Source organism: Dinoponera quadriceps, unplaced genomic scaffold (genome assembly GCF_001313825.1).
Source record: "Dinoponera quadriceps isolate SergipeBrazil2010 unplaced genomic scaffold, ASM131382v1 scaffold1565, whole genome shotgun sequence".
Lineage (NCBI taxonomy): Eukaryota > Metazoa > Arthropoda > Insecta > Hymenoptera > Formicidae > Dinoponera > Dinoponera quadriceps.
In genome coordinates, this window is record NW_014556124.1 from 860849 (window position 1) to 875479 (window position 14631).

Sequence of the window (14631 nt, forward strand, 5' to 3'; positions counted from 1 at the left end):
TTTTTTCTTAACACTCGCGACTGAAGCAACGAGAGCACCGATTCCCTCCGAATCCGATTACAACGAATATACGCAAGGATTTCGAAATTGACAACTTTATTTACAACAGACACTGACCGATACAGACCTACGTATGCATTGTACAAAATTACATATTTCGATATCGCTGCGAGAGAGAGAAAAAAAAACGATAAAAATGACTCGACTCGGTAGAAAGGAAACGGTGGTGAAAGCGGCGCGCGATTATTGCCCGATAGTGAAAAACACGTTCGATGAGATCGCACGAACAGCCCAATATCGTCCTCCTCCTCGTACGACGACGATGACGACGACGACTCGTGCAACGCGAGAACGCGCGCGAACGCCTATCTCAAAATGTGCGTGATGCGGTGCATAAACCACCGTGCCCATGATATATGTGCGTGCATGCGCGCGTGTGTGTGTGTGTGTGTGTATGTGTCGTGATACGTGTGGATATGTATGTATGCCGCGACGTGACCCTCTCCCTCCCTCTCTCTCTCTCTCTCTCTCTCTCTCTCTCTCTGTCTGTTGGTTCCCCGGTTGACATTCGCAACCCTATCCGTGCAGGCGTGGGGTCTCACAGATCCATTCGTGGAATCGAGCGCAACGCGAGATACGAAAATTCGCACGAGACTTTTCGAGATGGGGATACGCATATGTGTGTGTGTGCGTGTGTATACATTACATACGTACATATATAATATTATATATAAAGTTTTCGTCCCACCGAACAATTTTCGTCTTTTTTTCCCCTTTTTTCATACACGAATGACGCAGTAAGATGATACGAATGCAGCGCGTTGGCGCACCATTATTTACTTCTCCTATGTAATAGGAGTCCGCAACATTATTTACTTCTCCTATGTAATGCGTAATTAGAGATCATTACCTTATCTTACATGTGAGCGCGCGCGCGTGTGTGTTTGATCGAGAGTCGTCTTTTTTTTCCTTTTCTTTTAAAAAGCGTATGTTTCTTCTTTCTTTTTTCGTAGGAGAGCGCTGATATATCATGGGCTCTACTAATTCGACCTATCGCTAATACGGAAAAATTGCATAGCGCGCGTGATAACGATAATATAATAGAAAATCCCGGCGCGTCACTAGCATGAAAATGTTGTTCTTCTATTAAATAAGACATGAACCTTCGTACATATACACATACACGTCATGTAAGAAAAATATTCTCGGTTAGGGTAGGCATATCTATACGAATTGGTGATTAGTTTACACTTCACAGGAGTGTTCGCTTCACAATCGCGTTCGTTTGCAATGAGAGAAACCGATAACGTTTACCACTTTCGATCGAGCTCCCGCCGATCGCGCTCTCGATCGCTGATACTTTTTACCGAGGGGGAGGGGGAGGATGTCGACTGCGTGTAGCTTCGCGAGATAAATATTGCTTTGGATTATCACACTGTCATCACCGATGGTGTGCGGGGAATCAAGCGTTATATTATCCGCTACTGTTCAACAACCGCCGAACTCCTCTTCGCTTAGCACGTGTCGGCGTCGTCACATATGCTGTACCAATCCCTAGAATCACGATTTTCAGTCTTATACGCTTGATCCATAAGGTCGAAAATCGCATTTCCAATTATAATTACAGAATTATAATGGATCTAATTATAACGATGTTGACCTTATGTAGGAAAAAAATATCACAAGTATGTTCTAATGTGTATATGTATGTGTGTGTGTGTGTGACAGTAAAATATCTAAAGCAAAGCGAGTGCGCAAAGAGTACGTGTGAGAGAGAGAGAGAGAGAGAGAGAGAGAGAGCCTCCTCATTTCAAAATATAATTTCGATTTCAATTTTGATTCACCTCACAGTGACACCGTGTACATGTGCACGGCTGAAGATCGCGTAATTTTCGATCTGAGGAACGTACAGCGTATACATGACGCCGACCGCACTGTTAAATAATGTCGCGGTGCATTTATCCGCCCATTACATTCGACAGATTGATCCGTTGGAATACGTGATGTGAGACAAGAGAGTATCTACGGCGTAGGGGGACACCAATCCAGGCCGGTTTCCTTTTATCATGTCATCGTAAAGTGATCTGCTCGAGAGAAGGCAGTAAGATTCTCGCGATTTAACGACGGTGCTCCACTGTGCGTTCATCACCGTGGACTCACTCGAAGTATCATTGCAAAAATCGTTTCGACGTATCGTTTGATCGTGCCTCAAGTTATCGTGAGGGAGCGAATTCTCAAGTGAGAAACGACTCGATGGTATTCCCGAGTGCTGTCAGGAACTGAGAAGTGAAAACGCGCCGAATCTTTTTCGATGATATGTACCGTACGTCCACATATCGTTGAGAAATGTACTACACTGTGAACGTAGGCACCTAGACTGCTCGCCCCGCGGCTAAAGAACTCCGAAAAAGGTGTACGTTCGCTTTCAATATGATTTGAACTGTTTGTGTTTTTATCAGTTCGAAACGTAGCCACGATGGTCCAACTCGAGAGAACTCGTTTTTTGATTAATTCCCGAAAAAAGTGAAGTTCCCTCGAAGTTCTCGAGAAGAATGAGAGAGAGAGAGAGTTCAAGCCGTATTGAAAGTGAGCGTACGAGTCTATCGCATATATTAGACCTACTATTTCTCTAGATCACACCCACGATAGCACCGGCAGACGCGACGTCCGTTGACGCTGGTGACGATCGCTCGTTTCTTTTCTTTATGCAGTCTTAATAGTATACTGGTTACAGCCGCCGAATTCCCTGACGACGACGACGACGATCGACCGTAGCGAAAACGACGGCTTTTGTTCTACGCCGCAAGCCGCCTCACGGCTATGTCGTGGCTTGCTTATTTACAGGCAACTCGCTCCACGTCTCAAGAGCGTACGCGTAGACCCTTGAGTCGGAAATTAACCTATATCGTCGCATTGTGCGATTACGATTATTGGTGTTCACGTCGTCTTATTGTTCTTGGACATATTGTGCGACGCCCAATTTAACGATGTTTTCCACGAGTTACAGAGGGCCTCGTCGAACTTACTTCTAAAGTGTTTTTGTGCTTCGCTCTCGGACATCTCTAGGACCTGCAAGGATACGAGGATATTCAGTCGAGCGAAAGCCGAGCGCCCGTTCGGTACGCAAGACGGGATCGATACTCTCGGCCCGTGGCGCTACTGTATTCGCGGCGATACGTACCAAAGTATCTCTGAGATAATTCAGATCTTTCTCTGACGAGAGTTCAGGCAGCCCGGTAGATATCATCATGGCGAATAAAGACAGTATGAGTCCACCGTGTTGCCGCAGGACGAGGAAGGCTTGTTCGCAGTGACTTTGAAATCTTTGAAACTCGACCGCGTGGCCCTTCTTCGTCTGGCCTTTATTTATGACGTGCACGAAGTCATTGGTCAGAACGAAGGGTACGCGTTCACGTCGAAATCCGAACTTCTCCTTGAAGTGGCCCAATATATGGCCGAAGTCGACGTGAAACAGCTGTCCGGTCTTCTTCACCATTATATTGTCGGAATGCCTGTCGGCTATCCCGAGAACGTAGGTCGCGACGCAGTAGCCGGCACAACTCAGAGTGAACTCCTCGATAGCCTTGTTCAACGCCGTTTCCGAATGATTGTGATCTTTCAGCCAAGCCAATAAGGAACCTCTCCTGAACAGAGAAGGAAAGAAAACGGTGATGTTTTTTTTTTTTATTCGACTGTCATTGCCGATGCTTAGCAGATTGAGTGCCACGCCAATTTTATGCTGACTTTCCGTTCACGCCCACGTTACCGCATTTGTTATAAAATACATCTTATATTTATATTTATGAATGCTATGCGGCCTGAACGGAAAGTCCACCGATGACGCGCGCTAGCAGTCAACGTGTTAAGCGATACAATAACGCGCCATACCTGAAGGCCGCCGTCGCAGAGAACGTGCCCTTTTCCTTCTGAATATTCGCGATCGTCTCCGCGTTCAAGACCACCTCTATCATACCGACCCGGCTCTCCGTGGATATGCAACCGTACGGGTTCATACGTAAGTCCAAGCCCTCCTTCTTCCACAGCTTATCCATGATGCGTAGCATTTGAAGCGTCAGCATGTCTTGCCTGAGGTCGTCGCCGTGCTTGAAAATTAAGTAGATATCGTCGCCGAAGGGATCGCTATTCTCGAAGACTAACCAGAGCGGTCGCATCTTACTGTCCATCACTCGGCACTTCTCGATTCTAAGAGTGACAATGAGAGAAGAGATTGAGATGACGAGAGAGAGAGAGAGAGAGGAAGGAATCGCTCGACGAATAGAAAATGATAAGCTCACTTGATGCGATTCCATCTGAAGCTCGGATCGAGGGGGTTGAGAATGTCGGACATCGCTTCTTGGCAGTGTGGTTCTTGGATGAAGTCTTGGAAGCCTTGAAGAGTCGCTTTACGATCCTTCCTCTGTTTCGCTTGCTCCGAGGCGTTCCTCAATTTGTCCAGACATTTCATCTGCTTGAACAACGATCGCATGTGCTGCTGACTGCCTCTGCAGTACGCCTCTAATATGAGACCGAAACGAACGGACACCGCGCCAACTTGCATCTCTGACCTGCGAATGCGAGATTTCTGAGAATCTGCGTGAGCAACGAGAAAGACCAGTGCCGGACTTTTCGGGGACCTGATGCTAATGTTATCTCAGAGCTCCCTTGACTTATGTGAGTAAATTCAAAAAAAGCTCACAAAGCTTATGAAAAAAAAAAAACATTATAAATGAAAGTACGACTGAAAGTGACAATTGGAGTGAGAAAATACACAAACCATAGCAGATCTCACTAACCTGAGATGCCAGAATAAGAAGTGGCCTATCCTCTGATTTTTCAGCGCACGTCTTAGGAGAAATTCCGTCAGATCGCACGCCAAGTAATTCTCATGCTTCAAGGCTTGAGCTAACTGTAGCAGGTAAAGGCTGAGGTCGTCGTCGGTGACGTTATACAGACAACCAACTGCGAAATTCCTGACATTCTGATCGGCGTAAGCGTAGTCCAGTAACTCCAGAGCTTTTTCCACCGGCAACGTCGGCCACTGCTGTATAAGCGCCATCGCCTCCGCGACTTCTCTACAAAATATCCGACGAGTCAGCGAGACTATTTGCCACCTCGCTCAGAGACGAGCAATCGGTTTCCCACCTGTGATCGTTCCATTCCACGCATTGCAACAGCTTGGCTAAGAGCGTCGGGATCTCGCGCAGACAATGGTGTCTCAACGACCACATATTTTTCTTCTCCTGTTCGTGCAACTCGTGTAGCGGATCTCTGTCGGCCAGTAATCTCAGCTGTTCCAGCTGTTGTTGGCTGACGTCGTCCTTATTCAATTCCTCTACGACTGAGCGTTCGTTAGACGATTCCCGCAATTTTCGAGCGTACTCGACCATCTTTTCCAGGGTGGGGTAAAGAACGCACTTGTCCTTTCCATAACTGAAACGGTAAATAAATGCAACATAATGCGTGCAGATATCTCGTAAGAGACAAAGGGGAAGAAAGAGAAAGAGATCAACTCACTTTGGAAACGTCAGCATGAGAGCAGCTGCTCTGTCTATGTGCGGATTAGAAACCACCGTCCCGAGTGGATGCAGCAAGTCGTCATTTTGCATATCTTCCGCGTACGTCCACGTATACAAGGTCATCGCGCCGGTTTTCAACTGGCACTTGAAATCGTATATCGTCGTGTTTGCCCAACACAAAGGATTGATGAAGAACTCCTGCTTCGAATCTTTGACTAACTTCCTGCTCTTCAAGCCCTTCGCAGTCTTGCTGATTTCGTACAGCACGAAGCACAACCGTGCCATTCGCGGTATATCCCGCACTTTAATGTCAAATCTGAGAACCTCCTCCCACTCGCAACTACCGTCGAGACTCACAGCGATTTCCCTGGTTTTCTTACTCTCACAGAGAGATTTTCCACCGTGAAAAAGGCCGGCTTGCAGTCCGATCTACATGTGTAATTGTACAAAGAAAAAAAAAAAAGCGAAAGAAATCACAATGAAGGTCACACAAATCCGAAGGTCTCACCTCCGACTCTATAGAAAATACGATATACCTCTACGGTACGATGAACTGCGTCGCAGTTAAGCCGAGAAATACCGTTTACGGTGAAGAAAAAGGAATCGTCGATTTTCCACGCCGAGATATGCTTGCCTTTCTTGCGCAACGTGAGCGTAGAAAAAGACGGCCTTGTGCGCTGCAACGTGTCCGCATCTGGATTGTCGTAGGCGTTATCTTGGTCCACGGGTATGCTCTGTATGCTGAGCGTAACCAACGTCGGTGTGATGTCTTTCGCTAGACAATCTTGAATATAACTAAACTGTATAAGCGGAAGTTCGCCGATCAAGTATTCCTCTTGACCGCAAACCTTAAGCGTAAAGTCGTTGGGGTGTTCGCCGCGAGTATTAAGAGTATTCGCCCTTTTGTTCAGGATCAGTCCGAGCAATTGGTACGGCGTAGTGCTGTCTGGTATTTGAAAGGTGAACGCTGTCTGAAATGGCAAATGCACCCGTGAACGAGAGAACTTACTCGGTTTTCTCAACGTTAGAAGCGATAGCAGCTCACTTACATCAGAATTTTCGAATTTAATCGTGACCAGGACGATATTCCCATCCTTCAAGCGACTCTCGATATTCTTAGGTACAGCGGGCGTAGGTGCTATCCTCGACGGGAACTGATACTGCACCTTCTCCACCCAGGATTTCTTCTGTCTATCTAACGCCATCTCGTCCCCCAAGAGGCGCATCTTCCATCGGAAGTCGTTCACCTCGGAATTCTTTAAGGCGGCGAATTCGTGCAAGCCCTTGCCGATCAAGAGGCCGATTTGCGAGTCTAAATTCCTATCGCTCTTTATACCTTCGCGCTCTATAACCTTTAATATCGCACAAAAGGGCCTTATATCACAGAGACGTCTTGTTTCATCGCGCAATTCTTCTACCTCGGCGTTCGAGTTGATGCACGAGAACACGTACGACGGTGCGTCTTTCAGTGTCCCATGGAGAGGATATTTACTAGCCTCCTCCCAGAGTTCCTGTTGAACATCACCAAACTTATATTCTTGCACAGGTACATACGTTCGAGAGATTGACAATGAAAATAGAATAACAAAACATAATATGTAATAAAAAGAGAGCATATGTATCGGAGTTTACCTCTTTGATCTCAGTCACGGTACTATTGCGATTGATCTCTACCGGTATGACAACACCATTTGGCATCAGGAACGTAATTTCCACCACTGCGGGCTCCGGCTTCTCCGACCAGAAGTTGTAGGTGTACGCGCTCGGTATATGCACCATGATGAATAAAAATCGCTGCACTCTTCGTCAGGCACAATACAAAATATACACGCACGTACAGCACGACCCACCAACTAGTTAATCTATCTTACATTATAAAGAAGTAGGAAACGTTATCAAAAATGTCTCCTGGCTCGTCTGTGCCTCTTGGTGAACCTGCGGTTCATCTTTCCTGTTTGCGGCGAGGAAGGATGTACGAGAGGATGATAACGTAACGTCGAGGAATTCGGTTAGGTGGGTAGGTGGATATAAGTAGGCGCGTGCAGATACGTAATATCACTATTTACTCCGACACAAATGTTTTCGGGTTGACGTTCAGTCTCACGATTACACGCGCCGTCTCGCAATTACGACGCGTCTCAACTGGAACATCTTTCCAAACAGACCCAACGTTTCGTGCTTTTATGCGCTAACGTACAAATAGCCATTATCGTATACACGTAATAATCAGTAATAACAAAATACACGGATCCACCATTGTTTGTGTCGCATTCGTCCACCAGCAGGAGGAGTAGCAGCAGCGGAGTGTGTTTGTGAACGGGACTTGAGGGGCCGGCAGGAGTCACGGTGGAGACCTCTCGCGGAGAGCCTGTCGTGCGTAAAAACATATTGGGAAATAATTGATTGTGATTGGTCAATTATTTTGCTACCTTGTGATCGCACGTCTAATGTAGCATTGGCTTTTAAGGGCTCCTACTTCTGCGCGTCGATTGGAAACGGGATTTAATTAGTGCCCATCTGCCCGATCTGTCGTTGAATCGTACTATACGATCTCGGTTTGTCGATGGCGGAACATCTACAAAACAGAGCGTCATATGAGATACATGTTTGTTCCTTTAAATTTTTTTAAAATTATTGTTCGTTAAGTTATAAGTTTTGCTCCGGTCAGAAAATGGATATCGGAGAATTGTTATCTTATAAGGTATGTGTTGAAGTCCTCTTCAATCACGATTAGATTACATTGACAGAGTGGCATATGTATTATTTAATCTAACCTCAGTTTCATGATATTTTGATCAAAGATAGGAGGAAATGGGTCAATAAGGGCAGAAGCACAATTATAGTGCCATAAGAATATTAACAAAATGTTACAAGTAGCGATTAATGCTGTCGAAACTGCATAATAAAAATATCCAGTCATGTAGTCTAAATGTTTTGATTCTATTCGGATCCTTTTCAGTGGAATGTAAAAAGAATTATTATATTATAAAAGCACATGATACATATTAATATTTCAGAACAATTATATAGTTGTTACACTTCTATATAGTTATACATTAAATTATCTACTTCAATATATGATTGTAAATAAAATAATCTTACTTATAAAGTAACATAAATTAAATTTATATGCTTATTTTATTTACTATGATGTGAAATATGTATATTGTATGTTTATACCTCAAAATATAAGCTTGATGCATCAAGCAATTAAAGTTGCTCATTGTATAGAAATTACTTTATGATAGGCGATTCTAGTCTTCAGTAATGCAAAAGTTAATTATAAATGATTAGAGTTTCAAAATTGTATAATAATCATAATTTATACAGCCTCCAAATACACCAAAGCGACCAGCAGCAGGAGAAGAGGACGATGATGATGAGTGGGAGAGTGCCAAGAAACCAAAAAGAGTAATAAAAACACCGTATCACGCGCGTCAACGGCAGGTCAAGGAAGTTGAGATAGGGACGCCCAGAGACAGTGAGCCTCCTACACCTGTTAGAACCGTTTTACCCCCACCAACGCCAGAAGTGGTGGAACCGCAATTAACGGAAAAGGAGAAGGAAGATATTTTGAAATATGTAGAAACTGAAGCCCCTGAAGTCGAAGCACTGGACGAAGCCACGCTTAAACGTATGATTCTTTTGTTTGAGAAGAGAGCTCTCAGAAATCAGGAAATGAGAGTCAAATTTCCAGATCAACCGGAGAAGTATGTGGACATGCTGATAAAACTAACTAATATCCTGAAGTGAAAGTCCCGATGTACAATCTGATTTTCTTGAATTCTTACAGATTTATGGAATCCGAGGTTGAATTGCACGAAACGCTCCAAGAACTTCATATCATAGCAGCCAACCCAGATCTGTATCAACTGATGGTAGAATTAGGTGCTGTGCCTTCTCTGCTTGAATTATTATCTCACGAGAATACAGACATAGCGGTTGGAGTGGTGGATCTTCTTCAAGAGCTGACCGATGTTGACATATTACACGAGAGTCAAGAAGGCGCGGACACTCTTATTGACGCTTTGTTAGAGCAGCAAGTTTGTGCTCTTTTAGTACAAAACCTCGAGAGACTCGACGAAGCAGTGAAAGAAGAGAGTGACGGCGTTCACAACACACTTGGTAATTATTCAACAAACACGTGAATATCATTTATCACTTTTTGCCTTTAAAAATGATACATTTCGTTAGCGGAGCTAATTCGACGACGATATTAATTTTTAGCTATTTTCGAGAACCTTCTCGAGTTTAGACCGGACTTATGCGTGGATGCAGGCAAACAGGGTCTGATGCAGTGGCTACTCCGTCGAATTAAGACAAAAACACCGTTCGACGCAAACAAACTTTACGCCAGCGAACTGCTGTCTATACTTCTGCAGCATACGCCGGAAAATAGGCTTCTCCTCGGTGACTTGGACGGAATTGACGTTTTGCTGCAACAATTAGCCGTACATATGCGTATTCTTTTGTAAATTTATATACTTCCTAAATACGATTTCGCCAAGTTCTGGCACCTCAAAGTCAATGATTTGCAGTATTATAAGAGGCACGACCCGCAAACTGCCGAGGAACAAGAGATGATGGAAAATTTATTCAACGTTCTATGCTCCAGCCTAATGGCCACCATAAATCGCGACAGATTCCTGCGTGGCGAGGGTCTTCAACTTATGAATTTGATGTTACGAGAGAAGAAAATGTCACGAAACGGATCTCTCAAGGTGAGATCGTATGCGATACGCGCGATGATTGATTCAGCATATAAGTTGAGTCAATTCTAGGTGCTGGATTACGCTATGAATGGTCCGGACGGAAAAGACAACTGTAGCAAGTTTGTGGATATTCTCGGATTGCGGACTATATTTCCTCTGTTTATGAAGACTCCGACAAAAAACAGGAAAAAAATGCTCACTGCAGAAGAACACGAAGGTACTTGAACAAATAATGGAATATCGGATATCAGTGTATGTAGATTATAAGCAATGTTTGTATGTCCGATTAGAACATGAAAGTTAACAAAATAATAATTTTATAGAACACGTGGTTTCGATCATAGCGAGCATGTTGAGAAACTGCAAAGGCCAACAACGTCAAAGGTTACTTAGTAAATTCACCGAGAATGATTACGAGAAAGTCGATCGATTAATGGAGTTACATTTCAAGTACCTTGAGAAAGTGGAGGAGGTGGAAAAGAACGGAAAGGTAAATAAATGGCCGAAAGTGTTTATTTAGAAAAAGAAATCGATAAGACGCCGTTCTCTTTTATTCACTTTCGTTCCAGGAGGACGAAGACGAAGAGGAATCCTACTTGAGGAGATTAGATGGCGGATTATTTATATTGCAATTAGTAGATTATGTACTTTTGGAGGCTTGCACTGGCTGTCCACCTGCTGTCAAACAACGAGTGACCAGAATATTGGCGCAGAGGAGAGCATCTCTTAAAACAATTCGACACATTATGAGAGGTAAATTGCGTATGAGTTAATTACAAGTTAAATATATATTAGAATAATATATTTGTCGATATATACGCATACATATTGTGTTCTTCAGAGTATGCTGGTAACTTGGGAGATGCTGGTGACACGGAATGGAAAGAAGCAGAGCAACAACACATCTTGCAATTGATCGATAAATTTTGATTTTGTATTTTTCGCAATATCAAGATCTACTGTTACATAAATTATGATAAGACTTATCGACTTTGTATTATTATAACCTAATCTGTACAATAAAGAAATATTTTACCTGAAGTTTCAACACTCACATGGGAGATTTGGCAAGCCAAATTTCAATCCGAAACTGCAGTAAGTTGTTCACAATTGTGGAACGCGCTGCGTTCGGAAACTCCACACTGAAGGTAGAGATGACCACTGAAGGTAGAATTGACCAATCGTGATCAAAAAATCTGTTTTTTTTTTTCACAATTGATCAATTAATTATTCCATTCTACTCTCAGTGTAATGTTTTCGAACGGAACTCTACAGACGTACATACGTACCGATGATCAAAACTAGAGCGCTTATTTACACCTTCTGCACCCGCGCAATGCTTCAGCCGCCGCACATGCGTAAAAAACGTATCCACTTCACGACACTGCTCAAAACGAATCCTGCAACTGTGCTTCACTGTACATGTTTTTCGGAAGCATGTGCTGTTTGTTTTGTATATCATGATATTTAATTTTACTTGTAAATTTTAAAGATCTTCGATTTTTCATACGTAAAACATAAAATGGATAATACAGTAACTATCGCTGCATCAATGAAATCTGAACAGATTCAAAAGCAGCAAATGCTGAACAATTGGCTGAGAGAGGTATTGTATCCGATTTTATAGATTTGTAAATTAGATTTGGCACATTTCTACTGCCTTTGTTCATATTGTTTTATTACTTTATGTATCTATGTCATAGTAACTAGAAATCAATGTTACAGAGACTTGAGTTGAATCAGAAAGAACTTAACACATGGATTGATAAGAAGAAGCAGCTTGAAAAGGTAATAGAAGGGCTTCGAGAGTTTCCATTGTCCGTCTCAGAGAAGTGTATGGTACCAATCAGCAAGTTAGCATTCATGAAAGGAAAATTAATACATACCAATGAGATTTTGGCTTGTCTAGGGGACGGATACTTTGCAAAGTACAGTGCGTCACAAGCGATTGCATTGTGCAACAGAAGAATATCATGTATAAATAATATACATATATTTTTGTTATTAGTTTCATATTAAATATTACAGCCGTTATATTTTATATATCAGATATAGATGAAACATTGAGACGTTTAGAAAATGAGAGAATGCTGTATGACGCGAGACTACTTCTGTCAGCAGAACATGATGTCTTTGGTGAACAGGACAAGAAAGATATATTTGAACATTTGGATGAGGACGAACTTGCTGAGTGGAGAAGTAAACAATGCTTATATATTCCTTCATCAAAAAATCTGTTTTTGTTTTTGTTATGTAAGATACTAAAATTAAGACTGTTTACAGTACAACATAGACAACATGAGAAGGAATATCGCCAAAAATTGTCAGAATTAAAAGAAAAAGAAAAAACTAACACATGTACAGAGGAGGAACTTTTTAAAAGGCTCGATGAGTTGGAGTTGGAAGAGGAACTAGAAGATGAAATGAACAGGTTATTTCTGCATCTATTCTTACTAACAAAAGTTTCGCAATTGTAACTTGTTCATCAATTTTAATCTTAAAACATGATCGCAGACTGGAAGCTGAACGGCAAGAATTTTATGCTGATGATTTGGAAGAGGGTGAAGTTTACGATGAGTCTGAAGAGGATGACGAGTCTGACTCGGATCCAATTACAGTAGAGATGCTCCAAGAGGAATTGAAAAGGTTGAAAGATATTCAGGCGAATAAAGTCACGAATGACACGTCAAATATATCGAACTCTTGTGACGCAACTCAAGATGAAACATTAAGTACAAATTCGACAGAAAGCATACAACCTGATGTAAATTCTACTGAAGAGGCGTTGAAAGAGAGTAGTTCAACTGAATCAGAGTATACATCTAAGAGTACAGATGGAACAGATACAACGAGGCGAAAGAAAAAAGTATCGTTTGTGGAATTGAACGATCAAAGTAATGCAGGTGACAAACCGTCGATATTGGAGGTGAAACAAGATTATTCCGTAGAACAAGATGACACGCATAATGAAGATAACGATGACGATATCAGAATTGAGTTTTTACACTCAACTCATGTACCAAACATACCTGAACCAAATAATACAGAAATTCAGAGTCCAGCGGATATTTATAAAATATTCAGCGTACCCATAAAGCCTATTTTGAAGAGATCTCCCAATGATATGTTTTCCAATCAAGCAGTACCTCCTTTACGTGAAGACAGCAGTACAGATACAGAAGATGAATCGAGTGGTGTCAAACCTTCTGCATATGATTTTGTGAGTACAAATTAGTATTAATTTATTATAATATACTAATAGATGATTGTATACAACCAATATAGATGTATATTTTCCTGTAGGTAATAAAAAATATCCAGGAAAAGAAAGTAACGACATCCTTCGACAATACCGTAGAAAAGAAGAACATTAGGCCAGTGAGCAGATTTAAAATGGAACGAGTTCGTAGTGCAAAATGATGTACAAAGAGTGCAGTCAAATGTCCGTGAGCAATGTTCCCCATTCTTTCCCACTCGATTTTATAGCCAATTTTGACATCAGATAAAAATATTCACAACACACATAAAAATCCTGGAGTCGTTCTTTTTTACCGCAAATTTATTAATACTATACTTGTTACTGGTTGCACAGAATTAAAAGTCCTTTCGCACAATCACAACACACAGGTCGACAAATTATAAAACTTTCTCATTTTTCAAATAAAGTCAACCCGTCTTCGCCTATATTGATGTGTGTATTGTAACTGTGCAAATGGACTTTTAATTCTGTGCAGCCAGTAACAAGTACTAAAAAATTTATAGTCGAAACTTTTGGAACGATAAATATACCTTAAGACATATACGAGAGTAAGCTAATAATTACCCATATTTGTGTTGTAAATTTGTACAGGTTGGCAGTATATTTTTTTTCAAACGAAATAAAGAAACTTGTGACATATTATATAGACTAAATACATCAGAAATCGGTAGAACTATATTGAGAAATAAAATAATTTGTAAATTTTCGTACGGTTTTTATGATGAACTTTGCAAAGTGCGGATGATTATCATTGACTTATCATCATATATTTGTAATCAGGTTGGCGAGTACTTTAATTCGATACAAAATCGAGCGGGGAAAAAATGGGAAAGATCTTAGCAAAACTCTTCATCTATTGTAAATTATGCGAAACTTCACGGAGACCAATAAATGTATTGCAAATTTCCCTTTGTAACGCGCGTGTAATTCAGTCGCGCGAATCTTACGTGATGGCAAAAGAGAATGTCATCGAGTAATCTCGCAGGGAATACTTTCAACCTTCGATCAGCGCAATATCTTTAAGGCAGGAACTTAACAGTTAATTTTACTCGTGAACTTCAATCGATGGAATTAAAAGCTTGATATTTTACAGAACAGTAAGCACTATTTACAATACGTTTAACAACGAAACATCATTAAATAT

General features: G+C 41.8%; 3 protein-coding genes across 3 annotated transcripts; 2 read left to right on the forward strand and 1 right to left on the reverse strand.

Annotated features, from left to right (window-relative positions):
* Positions 1 to 79: 79 nt before the first annotated feature.
* On the reverse strand, positions 80 to 7295 carry LOC106746788 (phosphatidylinositol 4,5-bisphosphate 3-kinase catalytic subunit delta isoform). Its single transcript, XM_014623806.1, has 10 exons — positions 7149 to 7295; positions 6566 to 7027; positions 6053 to 6487; positions 5515 to 5945; positions 5143 to 5430; positions 4794 to 5072; positions 4296 to 4565; positions 3889 to 4203; positions 3182 to 3644; positions 80 to 3069 (listed from the first exon to the last, which is right to left on the reverse strand). Exons 1-10 carry the CDS (start codon positions 7293 to 7295, stop codon positions 2938 to 2940), a joined length of 3222 nt encoding a protein of 1073 aa, XP_014479292.1. The 3' UTR covers positions 80 to 2937.
* Positions 7296 to 8187: 892 nt separating this feature from the next.
* LOC106746688 (beta-catenin-like protein 1) lies at positions 8188 to 11269 on the forward strand. The gene is made up of 9 exons (XM_014623503.1): positions 8188 to 8217; positions 8847 to 9226; positions 9310 to 9641; positions 9744 to 9967; positions 10055 to 10237; positions 10298 to 10445; positions 10552 to 10718; positions 10798 to 10981; positions 11070 to 11269. Exons 1-9 carry the CDS (start codon positions 8188 to 8190, stop codon positions 11156 to 11158), a joined length of 1737 nt encoding a protein of 578 aa, XP_014478989.1. The 3' UTR covers positions 11159 to 11269.
* A 318-nt stretch (positions 11270 to 11587) lies between these two features.
* On the forward strand, positions 11588 to 14619 carry LOC106746835 (unconventional prefoldin RPB5 interactor). Its single transcript, XM_014623905.1, has 6 exons — positions 11588 to 11834; positions 11954 to 12203; positions 12278 to 12427; positions 12512 to 12659; positions 12743 to 13448; positions 13532 to 14619. Exons 1-6 carry the CDS (start codon positions 11751 to 11753, stop codon positions 13646 to 13648), a joined length of 1455 nt encoding a protein of 484 aa, XP_014479391.1. The 5' UTR covers positions 11588 to 11750; the 3' UTR covers positions 13649 to 14619.
* Positions 14620 to 14631: the final 12 nt, after the last annotated feature.